At 38.2% G+C, this 21,189-nt stretch overlaps 1 protein-coding gene across 1 annotated transcript in view; it reads right to left on the minus strand.

Moving 5' to 3' along the window:
• TMC1 (transmembrane channel like 1) overlaps positions 1-21,189 on the minus strand; it is a 202,955-nt gene that overhangs the window by 20,363 nt on the left and 161,403 nt on the right. The window contains exon 16 of the mRNA XM_063636643.1: positions 8,552-8,680. Within this exon, the coding sequence (XP_063492713.1) occupies positions 8,552-8,680 (129 nt within the window). The remainder of the gene's footprint in view (positions 1-8,551; positions 8,681-21,189) is intronic.

Here is a 21,189-nt window from a genome sequence, read left to right on the forward strand (position 1 = left end):
GATAAACTTAAACAAGCAATGATGAAACCACCTGTGTTGAACATTAGTCATGTATATACAGTATATTTATACTATGATATATTGCAACGAATTACAATCATTTTGAAAGAGTATTTACGTACATGAGGAAAACTGTGCTCTAATGTTAAACAAAAAATATAAAGCCACACATTAATCAACTATATGAAACTACACACAAAGACTGGAAAATAATCCACAAGATAGTCATACCTTATATGTGGGTGATGGACTATAGTTTTCCTTTTCTTTTTTAAGTTTTGCATATTAAAACTTTTTTCAACAAAAATGTGAATTAACTTTAACATAAAATAAATATAGCAAAAAAATATGACAAAAGCTTAAGAAGTTATTCAATTCAATGTCCAGTCTCCATGTCTTGGATAATAACCTTCATGCTCAGGGCAGCAACACTAGGCTGTTTTTTGTGCAGAGGAGCCACAAAAAAACAATAGAATGGAAGTGGGAAACTGTGATAGGGTGGCCCATCTAAAGTCTTCCTGGTGATGCATTAGACATCCTAACAGGAGATTCTAACAATGGAGTAAATGCTAATTAGCAAGGGCAATAAAACTGGCTCTTATTTAATTTGGGATAGAGAATTAGAGGAGACTGACCAATTGGTAATAAGGGAATAAGAGAGCAGCAAATATGAAATGAGAGGGCCAAGAAGACCATGAAAAAGACACCAAGACACTGGCAGGTTCCTAGCACTGCTCAGATCCTATTATCTCCAGGTGTGCTTCAGACCACACATATCCGCATAACAGCTCCCTCCCCAACACACACACACACACACACACACACACGCAAAGATGACTCAAGAGAGCCTCTGTTCCTCCCAAACCCAAGAACTCAAAAATATATTTGTAAGGAGATAGAATTGGTTCCTGATTTGGAATTCCAACAAAACCATTCCCAACTTTCAAATACTTGGCCTCAAGAGTCTCATGAATCCAGGCCTCAACTTCATCACTTTCCTAAAAGGCAGTATTACTCTCCTATTCAACTGAAACATAGGGACAATCTGCCTTGTAACAGATTCAGGGAAAGAACAGCAAGTATGGCATAACAGGAATGGTTAACCCTCAAGGTAAAATGATAGGATGATACATAATGAAATAATGAGTCCTGTGTATTAAACAGAACAAAGATGACCTGGGTAACTGCAGTATCATTCTAGATACTGTTGAAGGACAGCTACAAACTGTTTCGCTAGTTTGCAGATTTTCTAAAAGGGCAATGTTCACAAGAGGCAAAAAGGTTTGGTTAACAGTTTTTGTGCTGAAATCAGCAATGAAAAAAAAATGTGCCCTTCATGGAGAAAAATGAACTGCTTCTTATCTGGAGAACATTAACTCTGAGTCTTTTTCCTTCTGGGGAGTGCCCTGCTCTGGATGATCTTCAGCACTTTTCCCCTGGAGCCCTGTGTGATCACAGAACACATCTGAAAATGCTCACTCAGGTGGCCTGTACCCATCTGTTGCCTTGCAACAGCCTTTCTCTGTCTCTGTTTAAAAATCAAACCTTAAACCTTCACCTCCTTAGAATGGTGTCATGAGGCGGCCCACCAAACTACTGAACGTGGAAAAAACTCAACGTTTTAAATGTCTGTTTTCTTCACTCTCTCACAAGCACATAAACCTCCTGAGGGTCATTAGAGATGAGATATTTTATAACTAGTTGACTAGAAAAGCATAAAGGACACCCTAAGGTCCCTAGCTTCCTGCTGTGTTTGCAGCAGGGACAGCTGGAGGAACAAACCCCTTGATCTATAAATTGGCCTGATGCACAGAAAGGATACAGGGTGGCCATACTGGACCAAGTGGATTTGTAGAACAGACATTTGACTGGAATTCAAACCTGCATTTTAGACTTCACTCTACCATTTCTTAGCTAGGTGAGCTGGGCAGATCACTTTATCTCATTAGGCTTAGTTTCCTGACACATAAATCAATAAAAATGAACTAGACCAAGGGTCAGCATACTATGGCCCATGTGCCAAATCCGGACCGCTACCTGTTTTAACAAATAAATTTTTACTGGAATACAGCTATATTCATTCATTTATATATTATCTATGACTGGTACTAAAACAACAGCATTTAGCAGTTATAATAGAGACACTATGGCTTGCAAAAGCTAAAATACTTACTATCTAGCCCTTTACAGTGAAAGTTTGCCAAACTCTGAACTAGTTCATTTCTAAGATCCCTTTCTAGTCTAAAAATATGTTATTGGTTGAAAATTAGACCCAGTTATGAAAGAATTGCTTCTCTGTAAACACTTTAGAAACGGAATTTAACTTATGCAATAAACATAGAAGCTCTCACTTTAAAACTAAAACAAATGAGAAGGCAGAAAAACTACGCATATGTAGTATAAAAGTCAGTGCTCATTGTTTTAGAGGTAGGCTTTTATAAACATTAGGTTGTATTATATTTTAAATTTTTAAAGCAATACTTTAATAAATATAAATCAATTTGCAATATATTTTGTTTGTCTCTAAAATAGAAAAAGCTCAAAGGTAAAAAACAGTTAGGGAAAAAGAAAAAAAACAGATTCTCTTGAACTTTGAGATCATAAAATTATTTGAATGAGCTAAGTGTAATAAATTCACTAATGACTGCTCGTTCCTGGTAAGATTGTTGGGGGTCAGCACCAGAAAAGCCCATGTGGATTTGGGCTAAAGTCCATCATAGTCGAGGGATTGGAAATGATGTTGTTTAATTTTTGGACCTTTGCTTTTGATGTGCTAGGTCAGTCATCCACCCAGAGGGAAGACATATGGTGCTCACTGGACAAAGAAAAGGCCTGGGAAGATCCCTTCTCTCTCTGCAAGTTTCATTATTTGAGGCAGATTCCAACCTGTGGATAACATGAAATGCAATTCAGGATCTCAGAGAGAATTAATTCTGTCGTGGCATGAGTTGCCTGACCTTCTCCACATAAATCTCATTTCTCACAGCTGGGATCACTCTGCTTAGAGCTGCAAGCTGGTCTGGGCTGTGGCTCCAGAGCAGTGGCTCTTCAGTGAAGTCCTCAGATGAGAGTCAGCAGCATCACCTGGGAACTTGTTAGAAAAGCACATTCTCAGACCTGGCTTCAGATCTACTGAATCAGAAATGCTGTTTTCACAGGTCCTCAGGGGATTCTGTTGTATGCTCACATTTCAGAAGCACTGATCTAGGACAAACTCTAGCCTCATCTGCTAGGATGATTGAGCACTTGAGGCTTTGTACTTCAACCCTAGTTGAGAGTAGGATCCTGTTAACTGCAGACAGATCCTGTCCACATATTCAAGGAACACTTAAAATACAGTCTGCATTGTCCCTGTTCCCAAGTTCTCAACGCCTTATGGGATGCTGATGATTTCTTCCTGATTCTTTATCATGCTACCTTCCCAAACTAATATATAGTATCTCCACGTTCCTAGCTAGAGAACAGTTGATCTTCTAATTCTGTATCCCAGTTCATTTGCTAACTCCATTCTACCACAGGTAGCCTGCCTAAGCCTAGGAGCACTTTGAGTTCCAAAAGCCATAGGTTAATGTATGAATTATTCAAGTTTTGGCAGAATTTTTAAAATTTCTAGAGTCAAGCATTACGGTGTAAATTCAACATGATGGAAAATTGGTTGATGGCTTTGAAGGTAATAAGACTCGAGTTTCAGGCCTAACTCTACCACTCACCAGCAATGTGTCTCTGAGCAATTATTTAACATCCTCTAAGCCTCAGTTTACTGTAAAGTAGGAACAATAATACCACCTCACAGCATTGCTGATATGATCACATGGAATAATACAGGTAAAGCATTTTGTAGAGTTTCTGATACAAAATAAGCAGTACATTGAGAGGTAATATAATACAATATAATATGATTGGGAATCCACTAAGGTAGTCAGTCAACTACATGCCTCTTATTTATGGATAATCTTGAGCACCCTTCATCAGACTTTAAAGAAGTCTCCCATCGCTGTTCCACTATCACTTACGAGTGAGCAATGATCACCTTAAAAATACAACTGTGAACACCATGCTGAGTTTATTGAACATTCCCTTACCCCGTCATGCCCTGAATCTAATTCTATTTCTTCCTGAATATTCTTTACTTGCTTTGCTGGTAAATAGTAAGAATGGTGTCAATGAAAACTGAAGTGAAGATAAAGATATTCTGCATTGAACTGTTAAAGAAAACCCAAAGTTTACAAGAGGCCACACTTTGTATTAAATTAGAGCAGTTAAAATCCTTCCTAGGGACAAACTATTCTACTCCTCATGAACTCTTCTGAAACACTGAGAACTATGCTCTGAGAAGCCTTGGGAGATATTAACTTACATTACATTAACTTACATTGGCTTGGTAATCTGCTCCAAGCCAGCAATTTTTCCACCTCAGTTAATCTTCATAGGTTTGTTGTAATAACATTATGACCATAATTTTGTCTTGAAAAATATTCACAATCCCTTTAACCCAGCTTACTCAGATAGAGCCAGTACAGAATTCAGTACATTTAACATAACATTTTCGTCCAGAAGTGTACTTCATTGTCCTTATTATTCTCAGGCTACATAAACTTAGGAACCTCATTTCAATTCACAGATGCAATTTTTCATATGTTAAATACATGCATTACAATTGGTTGTGTCAAAATCCACCTAACTTTCATTTCAATTCACAGATGCAATTTTTCATATGTTAAATACATGCATTACAATTGGTTGTGTCAAAATCCACCTAACTTTAGCATTCTATAGATCTCTGAATCTAACGCTGAAATCTGCAGAGTCTCTACAGAGGCTGTTGTAATAAAAGTGAATAGACTTTTTTAAAGCCCTCTACTGTGACTGAGCAATTCAACTCAGAGAAATTTATCATAAGAAAATAATTTGTACATCCACTATGATTTATCTATGAAGATACTTATGTACATGGATATAATTAAATGTCATCACAACACTTATTATCATAAGAATATTTAGGCAGTTCAACTTAAGGCAAATTAAAAACTAATTAGATTAATTATACCACATCCACATACAGAATATTACACAACCATTTAAAAGGTATGTTACAAAACAACAGTTAATAGCATTGGGAAATGATCACTGTTAGGTAAAACAAATAAAAGCAGGTAACCAGTCTACTACCTATCTGTTTACACACATACATATATACGTATACAAATGTACATATGTGTATATTTATAAAAATCTATGTTACTATATATAAATATGTAGTACTCGTTATCTAATACTATTTGATTCAACAATCCAAATAATCTCATTAGTGGCAGAGATTACCTATGATTTTTACTTTCATATTAGCTTTGTTATATTTTCCAAATTTTCTACAATAAATTGGCATTATTTTTGGAATTCAGAAGAAAAAAATCATGTGCTTTGTGTGTGTGTGTGTGTATGCGCGCATGCATGCGCGTAGTAGAAACGACCATGTTTTTATCTTTTATTTCTGACAAAATTCTCAAGTATGTCCTCTGCCCATCTCAGGTTGTCCTTCCCTTCATGACAGGTACTTTCTGAAACCATATTATTGATTAGCAGGTCTAGAAGAATAGCAGAGAAACATTCTTATTAGCCTTTTCTGCTCTAAAACTGCCTCATTTTAGTGTTTTTTTTGTTTTGTTTTGTTTTTATCTATGCCTGGATTGCCCATACTGTCTATCTCTGGAGCCCTGTCTCACACTTGTCCCTCCACTGGGAATTCCTTCTTTTGTCTCTTGAAATCCTGATCATCCTTCAAGACTTAGTTCAAATGTCTCCTCCTCCGTGTCTGCACTTCTACTGATGCACGCCTGTCTCTCTCTATCTCTGTCTCTCTCTCTCTCTCTCACACACACACACACACACACGCACACACACATACACACACACACACACACTTTCTCTTCCAAAGGGCCATACAATTGATTTCTCTATTGATATTGGGAGCTTGTAAGAGAAAAGGGTGGTGAAGAGTATGAGGAACCGGAGAATGAATATCCCAAATGCAGATGGCGGTGGTTTCTCAACTCTAGCCAATTTCTCCCTAGTGGGAGTACGGACTTAATGTTGCCAGCCTTTCAAGAAAAACAAGAAATCCATGTGTTTTTATGTAAAAGTTCTCATTTTAAAATATTAGCTCATAAAAAATGAAACAAAAACAACCACCACCACTGGGCATACCAAACAAAAATATCCATTAGCCAAATCTACCCTGCAGGCGAAATTTGCAACCTCTACGTAAGTCTACATCTTCTACATCCCTGTATTCCTTTACCACCTAGCCAGAGTTTGTTCATAATCGCTTGCACCTAGTAGGCCCTCACCCGTGTAAGCTACCCATCTGGTAAGTCAATGACAATGGGCTCTACATCAAAGATTCGTCATCCATCATTAATGTTTTAAAACTTGTTTTGATTCTGACAGAGCTTTTTTGAGCCTTCCAAAGGTAACATGGGAGAAAATTCCTTCTCTGTGATCTAAAACAGGAACTTGTCTTTTTTCCTGTACTTTCTACTAACCCAGGAACACTGTCAGCAGTCAATAAATAATAAATTACAGTCATTTAATTACAGCTTTTATGCATCCAGGTCATGTAATATTGACTTCATATTTGCAGTCAGATTTTCTGCCACTTAAGAAGAAAGCAGCCAAGGGATAAAAGGTAAGCACAAGCCAAGCAATGGTCTAAGGAAGAAATGGCAATTTTTAGGTCGGCCTCAGAGGAGATGAATCAGGCAAGGAAAATAGAAATGAAACCAAGCCAGCTGAATACCTCATAGCAAAGAATGGGAAAGCAACACAAGAGCATCCTGTATCTATAGCCATTACCTCACTGTGGTTCACTGAAGAGCATTACCTAACTGCTTTTGGCCAGTCCGAGGAGGCACTTTCAATGAGGATGGTGGAGATGACCTTATAAAAGGTACCATCTCAAAGTTAGACAGCCAGACAGATCTAGCCTGAAATCTTGAAAACAGTCCTAACTATTTGACTTATCCAGAGACTAGAGGGCAGAAGATAAAAGAGATAGAAAATCAGCTATAAAGGATATTCCCTCACTGGTGAGGAGAGAAGCATTACTGGCTCAATAACTCAAAAACATTACAAGACTCCATGGGCACATGCTTCGAAGGAGGCAGAGTTCTGGCAATAGACAGTGCTGCCTTGATGGTGCAAAAATGAGGAGGTTCAACATTCAAACAGCCAGCCAACACATGGTGCCTGCTACATGACTCACATAGTTCAAATAAGAGAGGTCAGGGACTCTATTTTCATAGAGTATTCTTTCTAACAGAGGGAGATAGACTATGAGTACATTTTACAAGAGTAATGTCAAATAGATGCACATCTTATGAAGAAAACAGAACAGTATGTTGATATAAACAGTGCCTGATTAGCTATGTTAGAATAGGTGGTCAGAGAAGAGCTTTAAGGAGGTAGCATAATAGCTGAGTCCTTAATGACAAGAAGAAACCAGCCATTCCTAGTTCTAGGGCAACAGCACCCCTTGAGGGAGAAACAGCAATTACAAAAGCAAGGACCATCTTGTGTTTGAGCATAAAAAGAAGCCCATGTTTGTGAACTTTACAAAGCAACAGCAAAAGTGGTAGCAAATGGCTTGAGAGAGAAAGAAAAGAAGCAGATCATCCAGGGTACTGAAGGCCTAGAAAGGGATTTGGAAATCATTCTAAGTACTTGAGAAGCCACTGGAAGATTTTAAGCAAATGAGTACTACCAACCCCCCAGGTCATATTTTCCAGGATGACTGAAGCCAGTTTGACTGCAAAAGAGGACAGTGGAAACCAGGTTATGTGCTAGTCACAGAATGATGAGTGTGCTGTTGCCCTCAGACTTTGATGGGGGACCTGAGGATGAGCATAGAAGGAAAGCTCGTGATAAAGTCAGCACCAGTGTGGTTCTGAGAAACCCGAGCCATTGTTTCAGGAAAAGAAGCCACCCCTGCCAGAATTCAGCTCCACCACTTGCCAGATGCATGACAGCAAACTAGGCCTTCCTTGAACCTTCTGCACCCTCTTGTGTGTGTCTCTGTCAAGCTCTTATTAGACTGCGAACTTTGTGAAGCAAGTACCATATTTATCAAATCCTTTTATTGCCCCCCCTCCCGCCATCTACTGTACAGTGACTGGCATACGATAGTATCCAGGAGTTTAGTAGAATTCAAAGGCATAAATAGAATATGCAGTTGATATTAGCCATCTTTCCCTAATAACTTATAGGGAGAAGGTGGGCTACAGGGCCAGGATTTACTGAGTTCTACAATTCAACTAACAAGTTCGGGTCCATTGCTTTTGCTATCTTGTGCTAATTTTACTAGAATGTTGTAAACCATGATACTCAAGTCTGACCTTCTCTGCATTATAAATGTACTCATTGGTCTTCATTTATTGGCACCTAAAAAGGTGATCCCATCCACTAAACTCTATGATGCCTTTCTCTTATATAGTGTGTATAGATGATGAATTACAAAGGAAAAACCTTATTAGAGCAAAATTAACATCATACTTACATATCCGTACTCCAAGTCCCAGCACCAGCAATAATTGCAAAACCTCACAAAACATGCCCTTAGAAAGTCCCCAATGAGGATTGTGACGTAGGTGGTCAGAACATCAGAGACTGTCAGCCGCACAAACTCCTGTTGAGATATTAATCTCTGTTAAAACACACAGTTCTGTCTTCAAATGGTCCTAGTGTTGGTATTAAATCTGTCATGTTTCTAAAGAAGTATTGGCTTGAAGACTGCAATTAGTGGCAAAAGAAGAAAACAACTAGTTATATCAAGTAAACAAAAAATATTTCACCCCAACTTTATTACTTAAAAAATAATTATTTCCCATTTACTAAATCAAAAGTTTTCTTCTTACTGAGAAATTATGTAAGCATGATACAAGAACCAAAAACAGGAAAATATTGGCCACACAGCAGTTTAAAATTTTATGTGGTGAATAGCACTACTTACAGACTTGAAAGATAAATGTGGAAAAAAGTGCTTGCAACATATATGATAGAGGGTGAGTATTGCTAACACATTAAAAGATTTTACAGATCAGTATGAATATAGGTGGGCAATCCAATAAAGAAAGAAACCAGCAAAAGTCACAAATTAAAAATTCACAGAACATATACAAACAGTCCATTAAAACTGAAAAATACCTAAACCTCACATAATAAAAATACAAATGAAAAAAATGAGTTGTTGCCTCACAGAGTGATAAATGTAAAATCCATGCTTCTTCATATTGGTGAGTGTGGTGAACTAGCACGAGCATAAACTGATGGGGAAGTTAAACTGGGCACAACGTTGGGAAGAAATTTGTTAAGATCCATCACATTTTAAAGTGTTTGGAGTTTGATCAAGAAAATCCACTTTTAGAAATGCCTGTGACAGCAATATTCGCACACGTGCACAAATCTATACATACAATCATGAAAGTACTGCTTCTTCCAGATTAAAAATGGAAAAATTCAAATAGCTTGGGAAACTAATTAAATAAAACAAATTAAATATCTGCACAATGGTATATTGTAAGCTCCTAAAACAAAATGCTATCATGATGCTGCATGCATAGCTATGTGAATATATTAGAAACCATTGAATTGTGCATTTTTAAAAATTTTTTATGTCTTCTTCTTTTATTTTAAGTTCTGGAGTACATGTGCAGGTTCGTTACATAGGTAAACATGTGCCATGGTGGTTTGCTACACCTATCAACCCATCACCTAAGTATTAAGTCCTGCAATCATTAGCTATTTTTCCTGATGTTCTCACTTCTCCCTTACCCCCCACCAGGCTCCAGTGTGTGTTGTTCCCCTCCCTGTGTCCATGTGTTCTCACTGTTCAGCTCTCACTTATGAGTGAGAACATGTGGTGTTTGGTTTTCTGTTCCTGTGTTAGTGTGCTGAGGATAATGGTTTTCAGCTCCATCCACGTCTCTGCAAAGGACATGATCTCATTCCTTTTTATGGCTGCACAGTATTCTATGGTGTACATATAGCACATTTTCTTTATCCAGCCTATCATTGATAGGCATTTGGGTTGATTCCATGTCTCTGCTATTGTGAATAGTGCTGCAATGAACATACGTGGGCATGTACCTTTATAACAGAATAATTTATTTTCCTCTGGGTATGTACCCAGTAATGGGATTGCTTGGTCAAATGGTATTTCTGGTTCTAGGTCTTTAAGGAATTGCCACACTGTCTTCCACAATAGTTGAATTAATTTACATTCCCACCAACTGTGTAAAAGCCTTCCTATCTCTGCAGCCTCACTAGCATCTGTTGTTTCCTGACTTTTTAATAATCACCATTCCGACTGGTGTGAGATGGTATCTCGTTGTGGTTTTGATTCGCATTTCTCTAATGATCAGTGATGTTGAGTTTTTCATATGGTTGTTGGCCGCATGAATCTCTTCTTTGAGAAGTGTCTGTTCATGCCCTTCACCCACTTTTTAATGGGGTTGTATTTTTTTTCTTGTAAATTTGTTTAAGTTCTTTGTAGACTCTGGATATTAGATCTTTGTCAAATGGATAGATTGCAAAAATTTTCTCCCATTCTGTAGGTTGTCTGTTCACTCTGATGATAGTTTCTTTTGCTGTGCAGAAGCTCTTTAGTTTAATTAGTTCTCATTTGTCAATTTTTGCTTTTGTTGCAATTGCTTTTGATGTTTTCGTCTTGAAATCTTTGCCCATGCCTATGTCCTAAATGGTATTGCCTAGATCTTCTATGGTTTTTATAGTTCTGGGTTTTATATTTAAGCCTTTAATCCACCCTGAGTTAATTTTTGTATAAGGTGTATAGACAGGTTCCATTTCAATATTCTGCATAGGCTAGCCAGTTTTCTCAGCATCATTTATTAAATAGCAAATCCTTTCCCCATTGCTTGTTTTCGTCAAGCTTGTCAAAGATCAGATGACTGTAGGTGTGTGATCTTATTTCTGTGTTCTCTATTCTGTTCCACTGGTCTGTCTGCCTGTTTTTGCACCAGTACTGTGCTGTTTTGATTACTATAGCCTTGTAGTATGGTTTGAAGTCAGGTAGTGTGATGCCTCCTGTTTTGTTCTATTTGCTTGGGAGTTTCTCAGTTATAAGGACTCTTTTTTGGTTGCATATGAATTTAAAAATTTTTTTTCTAATTTTGTGAAGAATGTCAATGGTGGTTTAATGGAAATAGCATTGAATCTATAAATTATTTTGGGCAGTATGGCCGTTTTCACCATATTGATTTTTCCTATCCATGAGCATGGAATGTTTTACCATATGTTTGTGTCCTCTCTGATTTCATTGAGCAGTGGTTTGTAGTTCTCCTCGAAGAGTTCCTTCAAGTGTGTCCCAGAGATTCTGGTACATGGTCTCTTTATTCTCATTAGTTTCAAGGAACTTCTTGATTTCTGCCTTCATTCCATTATTTACTCAGGAGTCATTCAGGAGCAAATTGTTCAATTTCCATGTAGTTGTGTGGTTTTGAGTGAGTTTATTAATTTTGATTTCTAATCTAATTGTTCTGTTGTCTGAGATACTGTTTGTTATGATTTCAGTCATTTTGCATTTGCTGAGGAGTGTTTTACTTCCAATTATATAATCACAAAATGCCCAGCAATTTCCGTACACTCAATAAATAAAAAATGAATGAATGATAGTATTCCTGTGTTTATTTTTGGACATAATTTTTCTCCTTCCGACTCTTTGTCTCCTTTCCTTTCCTAAGGCAGTTCTTTGTATGTATGTATGTATGTATGTATGTATGTATGTATGTATGTATGTATTTAGAGACAGGGGTCTTGCTATGTTGCCCAGGCTGACCTGGAACTCCTGGACTCAAGCAATCCTCCTGTCTCAGCCACCTGAGTAGCTGGGACTATAGACACACGCCTCCATGCCCACCCTTTCCAGGCAATGTTGAGCTCAGATTCTAATAACTAGTATCAATTAGAGGAAGGCTATGAGGAATATTTTTAGGTTTTTACTGCCAGGTCTAGAAGGCTTCCTCAGGTAAGAAAACATTTCAGAGTGGTTTGGAAGTCCTCCACATCCTCTTAAGCATCTTCATCCCAAAGGTTGAAATTCTATTGCTTCCCAAGCAGTGACCTAACTTTCACATAAAATATCTGAAGAGGATTCAAACATTGTATTAAAAATGTTAAATGTTTATTCATATACCATAGGAAAAATATATTCTAAAAGAAAGGGAATCCAAACAATGGTAGCCCAGCCAATCTCAAGGATATCATCCTAGTTCCTTGTGTGCTTGTCAGGATGGGGAGCACAGCCCCCACACAGGCCTCCTGCTAAACTCCACACTCCACACCTAAAAACTCTGCACACATGACGTTAGTTAAAATGCCTGGGCAGCTTTGATCAATAAAGCTAAAGAAATAATTTATTAATAGGTGAAGGGAAAACAACAGGCAAGGAACATCATAAAGGGCCACCAAATATAGACATTGCAAGCAGGAGTTTGGGGAGTGTGTGTTGATGCTAACTGGGGGACAATTTAGCACCATGAACAAAGACACAAACTCTGTAAGCAGACTATGTAGGCTAAACTGGGGCTCCTGTCATTGACTTTCTCAGAGATCTTGAGCAAATTACCTAAGTCTCAGTCTTCTCATCTATAAAATGGAAATAATAATATAACATATCTCAGAATGAAACGTAAAAATTTGAGGAGGAAATACTTGGCACATTAGCCATTTTATCTTCAGCTGTTGCTTTCTCCCCTTCCCCAAAGTGGAGACCTCAGGATATAGCTTCAAAGAGGAATGGCTCTGCTGCCCACCTATCAAATCCATTGGGGATGAAATTAAATGATTGCTTGGGAATCTGCAGAAGTAAAGGAGCAATCACATTATCCTATATTCAAAACAATAAGCGCTTTGAGTCTCATAGCGTCCTTGGAGAAAATCAAAGCAGAGGGTATCCATGGAGAAGAAGACGAAACATCTGTAATGCTCTCACAGAACAATGAATGAGGGTGCATATCTAACATTACATGCAAAGCAGCTGCCTTTACTATTTTTGGAGGCGTATTTTTCAAGCAATTGAAGAATAGAAATTTTAGATGCATGGATACAGATATTGATCTCTTAAAGGCCAGACCTTGCCAGCACTCAGATTTGTTATGTCCTATATGTTCTTTTTGTTCCCAGAGATTCCATCTGCCTAATCAACATTCCAGTCAGAACCATAACCCCTTTTCCCTTGGCCCGCTTCTGCAGACTTTCCCACTAGAGCTTAATGCTTCCTTGGAGAAAGGAAGGTGAAAGATAAGGGGGAAATCCAACTAAAATGGCAGTAAGAAAATACGATGAAGCAAGGAAAATCACTACAGACAGGTTTAAAAAAAAAAAAAGACAAGCAGCATAATCCACGGGCTTCCAAGGTGGAAGATTAACTAAATGGTATTTCTTTTCTTTTAAGTCAGTATGTGTGGGACTATCACAGAACCGTCTGCATCTGAAACATGAATATTCTCCTAGATTGCATTCGCATTCCTATCTAATTAATTCATTCCTTCACTCCAGAAGTGGCCAGCCGAGATCCTACTCTTTACAGCTAATTCTATTAATCCCATTCAACAGGTGTTTTTGCTTGTTAAAGTGCAGGTTTCTTAGCTTTCAGGCCAACCTGTGTTCTAGGATGTGCAGAAGACAAGGTCTCAAATTCCTTCAGTTTCTAAAACTGTACTTCCTATATTTTTTTTGTTGTTGTTGTGTGCCAGGTACTGTTTTTTTTTTTTTTTTTTTTTTTATTATACTTTAGGGTTTTAGGGTACATGTGCACAATGTGCAGGTTTGTTACATATGTATCCATGTGCCATGTTGATTTCCTGCACCCATTGTACTTCCTATATTTTCCTTTCTTGAATCGTATGCTGAAGATTTAGGGAGCAGCTTAGTTGTGATAAAACAGACTCGTGTTAAGCACCACAACCAGACTTCACTTCAAAGAGCCGTGGAACAGGGAGACCCAAGTACCATTGTGTACTCATTTCCTATTGTTGCTGTAACAAATTGCCATAAATGTAGTGGCTTAAAACAATGCAAATTTATCTTCTTACAGTTCTGGAAGTCTGAAGTCTAAAATCAAAGCGCAGACTTGGGAAGAGAATATGTTTCCTTTCTTTTTCAGTTTCTGAGGCCACCTGCATTCCTTGGCTCTTAATCTCCTTCCTCCATCTTTAAAGCACATCATTCCAACCTCTGGTTCTGCTGTTACATCTCAATTTTCTGATTTTTTCCCTTTATCTCCTGCTTATAAAGATCCCTATGATTTCATTAAGTCTGCTCACATAATCCACAATAATTCTTTCAAGCTGAGATCTTTAACTGAATTTCATCTGCAAAGTCCATTTTGCCATGTAACATATTTATCGTTCCAGAGATTAGAATGTGCACTGCTTTAGAGGGCCATTATTTTGTCTACCACATCCTGAATCACAAGCACTCCTGTATTAAGTGCAGACGACTTTGAATTTGTTTATTATTTCATAAGTAATATGTTCCTGTAAGTTGTATGAAATGTGCATGTCTGAAAATCAAATTAATAGCATATAACATGAAAGGGGGGATTTATCTGGTTCCTGAAAGCTTAACAAAGAAAATAAAATAGAATTTTCAATTATACCATAATTTTTGTACTCAATCATTAATGATACATATCTAGCATTATACACATTTACCTTATTTTTTTCTTTCACAGTTGAAATCTTGATTGGCTTAAGTTTGATGAGCATCTGATTGAGGCCTAAGATATATTTTTACATATTTGTTTAAATTATATGAATTTTATAAGACTAATGCTAGTCCTTCAATTTTTATGTTATCTTACAAAAAAATGCAGTAAAAAATTGTTCAAATAAATTTCACAAACATTACATTTAGTGCTAAACTCAACTGTTGTCTAACATACAGAAGCTTTATGACAAAAGCTGTTCTCAATGATAATCTGAAGCCCCAAAATCAATTTATGGACTGCACATTAGGAATATCAATTCTAACTAAATAAAATCATAAAAGCTTTTCAAAATATAAATTGGATTTGTATAAAAATATGAGATTTGAAGTAGATTTTTCTTGGGTTTTGTTTGGTTTTCTTTGTCTTGGTTTCCCTTAAGGGATAGAAAGCCATATGAAACATTATTTCTTTTCTCTGGTAAAGTATGGCTAGTTTTGGGCTGGGGTTATTTACAAAATCATCATGAAAACAAATAACTTAAAATAGTATTTTATTTCTTTTAAGGGAAAATTATTTAACAAAAATTGACATTATTAAAATTTCTTAGTGTGTACTCCCCAAATTATCTATTAAAAAAAAACTTTTATTTTAGGTTTAGTAGTACATGTGAAGCTTTGTTACATAGATAAATTTGTGTCATGGGAGTTTGTTGTACAGATTATTTTATCACCCAGGTATTAAACCCAGTACCCAATAGTTATCTTTTCTGCTCTTCTCCCTCCTCTCACCCTCCACCCTCAAGTAAACCCCAGTATCTATTGTTTCCTTCTTTGTGTTCATGAGTTATCATAATTTAGCTCCCATATAAGTAAGAATATGTAGTATTTGGTGTTCCTACATGAGTTTGCTAAGGATAATAGATCCATTTTTCTGCAACAGACATGATCTCATTCTTTTTTATGGCTGCATAATATTCTGTAGTGTGTGTGTGTGTGTGTGTGTGTGTGTGTGTGTATACACCACATTTTCCCTATCCAATCTGTCATTGATGGACATTTAGGTTGATTCCATGTATTTGCTATTGTGAATAGTGCTGCAATGAACATTTGCATGCCTGTCTCTTTATGATTTATATTCCTCTGGGTATATACCCAGTAATGGGATGGCTGGGTTGAATAGTTCTGCTTTTAGCTCTTTGAGGAATCGCCATACTGCTTTCCACAATGGTTGAACTAATTTACATTCCCACTAACAGTGTATAAACATTCCTTTTTCGCTGTGACCTTGCCAGCATATTATTTTTTCACTTTTTACTACTAATCACTCTGACTGGTGAGAGATGGTATCCCATTATGGTTTTGATTTGCATTTCTCTAATGATCAGTGATATGAAGTTTTATTTCATATGCTTGTTTGCCGCATATACATCTTCTTTCGAGAAGTGTCTGTTTATGTCCTTTGCCCACTTTTTAATGGGATCCAGTTTTTTTCTTGTAAATTTGTTTAAGTTCCTTGTAGACTCTGCATGTTAGACCTTTGCCAGATGGATAGATTGCAAAAATGTTCTCCCATTCTGTAGGTTGTCTGTTAACTCTGATGATAGTTTCTTTTGCTGTACTGGAGCTCTATAGTTTAGTTAGATCCCATTTGTTAATTTTTGCTTGGGTTGCAATTGCTTCTGGCATTTTTGTCATGAAATCTTTGCTTGTGCCTATGTCCTGAATGATATTGCCTAGATTTTCTCCTTGGGTTTTTATAGTTTGGGGTTTTACATTTAAGTCTTTAATCCATCTTGAGTTAATTTTTATACATGGTGTAAAGAAGAGATCCAGTTTCAATTTTCTGCATATGGCTACCAGTTCTCCCAGTAACATTTATTAAACAGGGAATATTATCCCCATTGCTTGTTTTTGTCAGATTGTCAAAGATCAGATGTTGTAGTTGTGTGGTTTTATTTCTGAGTTATCTATTCTGTTCCATTGGTCTATGTGTCTGTTCTTGTACCAGTACCATGCTGTTTTGAATACTGTGGCCCTGTAGTATAGTTTGAAGTCAGGTAGTGTGATTCCTCCAGCTTTATTCTTTTTTCTTTGGATTGTCTTGGCTTGCTATATGAGCTCTTTTTTGGTTCCATAGGAATTTTAAAATAGTTTTTTTCTAATTCTGTGAAGAATTTCAGTTGTGGTTTAATGGGAATAGCATTGAATTTATAATTACTTTGGGCAGTATGGCCATTTTAACAAAATTGATTCTTCCCATCTATGAGCATTGAATGTTTTCCCATTTGTGTGTGTCCTCTCTGATTTCCTTGAGCAGTGGTTTGTAGTTCTCCGTGAAGAGGTCCTTCTCTTCCCTTGTTAGCTGCATTCTTAAGTATTTTATTATCTTTGTAGCAATTGTAGATGTGAGTTCATTCATGATTTGGCTCTCTGCTTGCCTGTTGGTGGTGTATAAGAATGCTAGCAATTTTGCACATTAATATCATATCCTGAGACTGCTGAAGTTGCTTATCAGCTTAAGAAGCTTTTGGGCCAAAGCAATGGGGTTTTCTAGATATAGGATCATGTCATCTGCAAACAAAGATAATTTGACTCCCTCTTTTCCTATTTTGATACCCTTCATTTCTTTCTCTTGCCTGATTGCCCTGGCCAGAACTTCAAATACTATGTTGAATAGGAGTGGTGAGAGAGGGCATCCTTGTCTTATGCTGGTTTTCAAGGGGAATGCTTTCAGCTTTTGTCCATTCATTATGATTTTGGCTGTGGGTTTGTCATAGAAGGCTCTTATTATTTTGAGGTATGTTCCTTCAATACCTAGTTTATTGAGAATTTTTAACATGAACGGGTGTTGAATTTTATTGAAAGCTTTTTCTGCATCAATGGAGATAATTATGTGGTTTTTCTCTTTATTTCTGTTTATGTGATGAATCACATTTATTGTTTTGCATATGTTGAACCAACCTTCCATCCCAAGGATGACGCCTACCTGATTGTGATGGATGAGCCATTTGATGTGCTGCTGAATTTAGTTTGCAAGTATTTTTTTGAAGATTTTTGAATTGATGATCCTCATGCTATTGGCCTGAAGATTTCTTTTTTTGTTGTGTCTCTGCCAGGTTTTGGTAGCAGAATGATACTGGCCTCATAGGATGAACTGGGGAGAAGTTCCTCCTCCTCCTCAATTTTGTGAAATTGCTTCAGTAGGAATGTTACCAGTTCTTCTTTGTACATCTGGTAGAATTCAGCTGTGAATTCATCAGGGCCTGGGCTATAATTGGGTGGTGGTAGCCTATGTCTCTTTGTAGGTCTCTGAGAACTTGCTTTATGAATCTGGGTACTCTTGTACTGAGTGCATATATATTTACGATAGTTAGGTCTTCTTGTTGCATTGAACCCTTTACCATTATGTAATGCCCTTCTTTGCCTTTTTTCATCTTTGTTGGTTTGAAGTGTGTTTGTGTGTGCGTGTGTGTGTGTTTAGTTTTTTGCATTTTTTTTTTGAAATTGGGAATTTCAATTTCAATAACCCCTGTTTTTTTCTGTTTTCTCTTGGTTGGTAGATTTTCTTCCATCCCTTTATTTTTAGTGTGTGGGTGTTATTAAGCATGAGATGGGTCTCTTGAAGACAGCATACCATTGGGTCTTGCTTTTTTTTATCCAGCTTGCTACTCTGTGCCTTTTAGATGGAGCATTTGGCCCATTTACATTCAAGATTAGTATTGATATGTGTGGATTTAATCCTGTCATTGTGTTGTTCACTGATTATTATGCTGGTTTGTTTGTATGGTTGCTTTACGGTGTCACTGGTCTGTGTATTTAAGTGTGCTTTTGTATTAGCTGGTAATAGTCTTTCCTTACTCCATTTAGTGCTCCTTTCAAGATGTCTTGTAAGGCAGGTCTGGTGGTAACAAACTCCCTCAACATTTGCTTGCCCAAAAAGCATCTTATTTCTCCTTTGCTTAGGAAGCTTAGTTTGGCCTGATATGAAATTCTTGGTTGAAGATTTTTTTCTTTAAGAATGTTGAATATAGGCCCCTGACCACTTCTGTCTTGTAGGGTTTCAGCTGAGACATCTGCTGTTAGCCTAATGGTGTTCTCTCTGTAGGTGAACTGCCCTTTCTCTCTGGCTGCCTTTAACATTTTTTCATTTTGACCTGAGAAAACCTGACAATTATGTGTTTTGGGGATGATCTTCTTGTGTAGAATGTTGCAGGAATTCTCTGTATTTCCTAAATTTGACTGTTAGCAAGGACTGGTAGCAAATTTGCCTCTCTAGTAAGGTTGGGGAAGTTTTCATGGACAATATCCTAAAATATGTTTTCCAAGTTGTTTGCTTTCTCCCCATCCCTTTCAGGGATGCCAGTGATTCATAGATTTGGCATTTACATAATCCCATACTTCTTGGAGGTTTTGTTCTTCCCGTTTTATTCTTTTTCCTTTATTTTTATCTGACTGTCTTATTTCAGAGAGCCAGTCTTCAAGTTCTAAGATTCTTTCTTCAGCTTGGTTTTTTCTACTGTTAATACTTGTGATTGCATTGTGAAATTCCTGTATTGTGTTATTCAGCCTTATGAGACCTATTCGCTTCTTTTTTATAACAGCTACTTTGTCATTCAGTTCCAGTATCGTGTTATTGTGATTCTTATTTTTCTTGGATTGGGTTTTGCCATTCTTCTGAATCTCAATGATCTTCATTCCTCTCCATAGTCTGAATTCTATTTCTGTCATTTTGGCTAGCTCAGCCTCATTAAGAACTCTTGTTAGAGAACTGGTGTGGTTGTTTGGAGGACATACAACACTCTGGTCATTTGAGTTACCAGAGTTCTTGCATTGGTTTTTTCTCATCTCAGTGTGTAGGTGTTCCTTTAAGTGCAATGTAGATTGAATACAGTCAATAGACATCTTTCCTGGAAGTTTTCACTGGGCCAAGGCTTTGTGCAGGGTCTTTATTTGAAACTGACTACTTGTCTTTGGTTTCAGAGGAGGGTATGTTAGTGAGATATTTTTGGTGTTGATGCTTTGGGGAACGTGATCCAGTAGGTGGCACTTAGGCACATTAGACAGTTGGTAGACTCTTGCTTGGTTGTGTGGCTCCCCTGTGTTGCCTCACAGTTGCAGCCACGTTCCCTCTCAATGCTCTGAAAGTGTAGATTTCTTTCCCCCTTGAGAGCTGGCTGTAGATTACGGCTTGGCACTCCTGGGCTGCCCCTTCAGCTCTGGGGCAATCTCAGCGTTATGTTTCTTCTCCAACTTGGCAGCAGCAGAGGAAGATACCTTAGCATAGTTATGGCCAAGGGTCTTTTGCTTATCTCCTGGGGGCTCCACCCCATTGAGATGCAGGTCAGCAATTACTCCTTGCAATTAGCCCAGGATGGATGGTCTATGTTGTGGGTCCAAGCTGGGGGTTCCCTGTCTGGTGACAAGCAGGGGGGTGTGGGTAGGTAGGACCTGTGAGAGACAGACTGGCCTTCTCTCCTGGAGTCAACTGCAGCTTACTGGAGGTATGGATGAGGCACTTAGCGTCTTTGTTCCTTTGTTAGTCCAAGGGTAGCAAGGGCAGTTCTACTGCAGAGGTAGTGGCAGAGAGGCTTTCAGTTGCCCCTGGGGATCCTGTCCAGGGAGTTACGGAGCTGCTACTTGATCGATAATTCTGGCAGAGAGTAGCTGGAGGTCTAGGCCTGGAGGATGTGTCTGGTGAGCAGATATGGGGATGGGCACTCATGTAAAATCTCGTCACTTTTTCATAGGGCTGCTGCAGTATATTGGGACTCCACATCCGTCCCTGGTCACCTCAGATGTTTTATTATCTGGAGGTAGCAACAGTGAAGGCTGTGAAACAGCAAAGATGGCAGCCTGCCCCTCCCTCTGGAAGCTCCAACCCAGAAATGTGCAGACCCGTTGCTGGCCCAAACACACCTGTAGGAGGTGGTTGGAGACCCCAGTTAGGAGGTCCTCCCCAGTGAGGAGGAAAGAGATTGGAGACCCATTTGAAAAAGCAGTCTGGCCACATTTTCATAGAGCAGCTATGCTGTGCTCGGGATCTGCTTCAGCCACTGGTTGGCTTGGACTCTCTGAAGCCTAAACAATGGAATGGCCAAGTCAACCAAACAGCAAAGATGATGGCCTACACTTTCGCCCAGGAGCTCTGTCTCAGGGAGGTGCAACACTTCTACCAGTGACTGGCTGGAGTTCCAAGCCAGTGGGTTTCATTCCGTGAGATGCTGTGAAGTGGGGCCTGCAGAATGTCATTGGATTCAGCCCCTTTTCTAAGGGGTGTGGTTGGGGGATCTAACCTCCTGCTTTGCCAGAGGTATAGCTACTTTTGACTGGAAGCCCGAAAAGGAAAAGCCCAGGTATCTAAGTCTCCCGGGTCTCTGCATGTGCTTAAGTGGCTGCTCTGCTGAGACTCCACATAGCTCTGTGTGTCGGACTGAAGACCCTGGTGGAGTGGGTTCATGAGGGGATCTC

This window comes from Symphalangus syndactylus, chromosome 3 (genome assembly GCF_028878055.3).
Source record: "Symphalangus syndactylus isolate Jambi chromosome 3, NHGRI_mSymSyn1-v2.1_pri, whole genome shotgun sequence".
NCBI classification, from domain to species: domain Eukaryota; kingdom Metazoa; phylum Chordata; class Mammalia; order Primates; family Hylobatidae; genus Symphalangus; species Symphalangus syndactylus.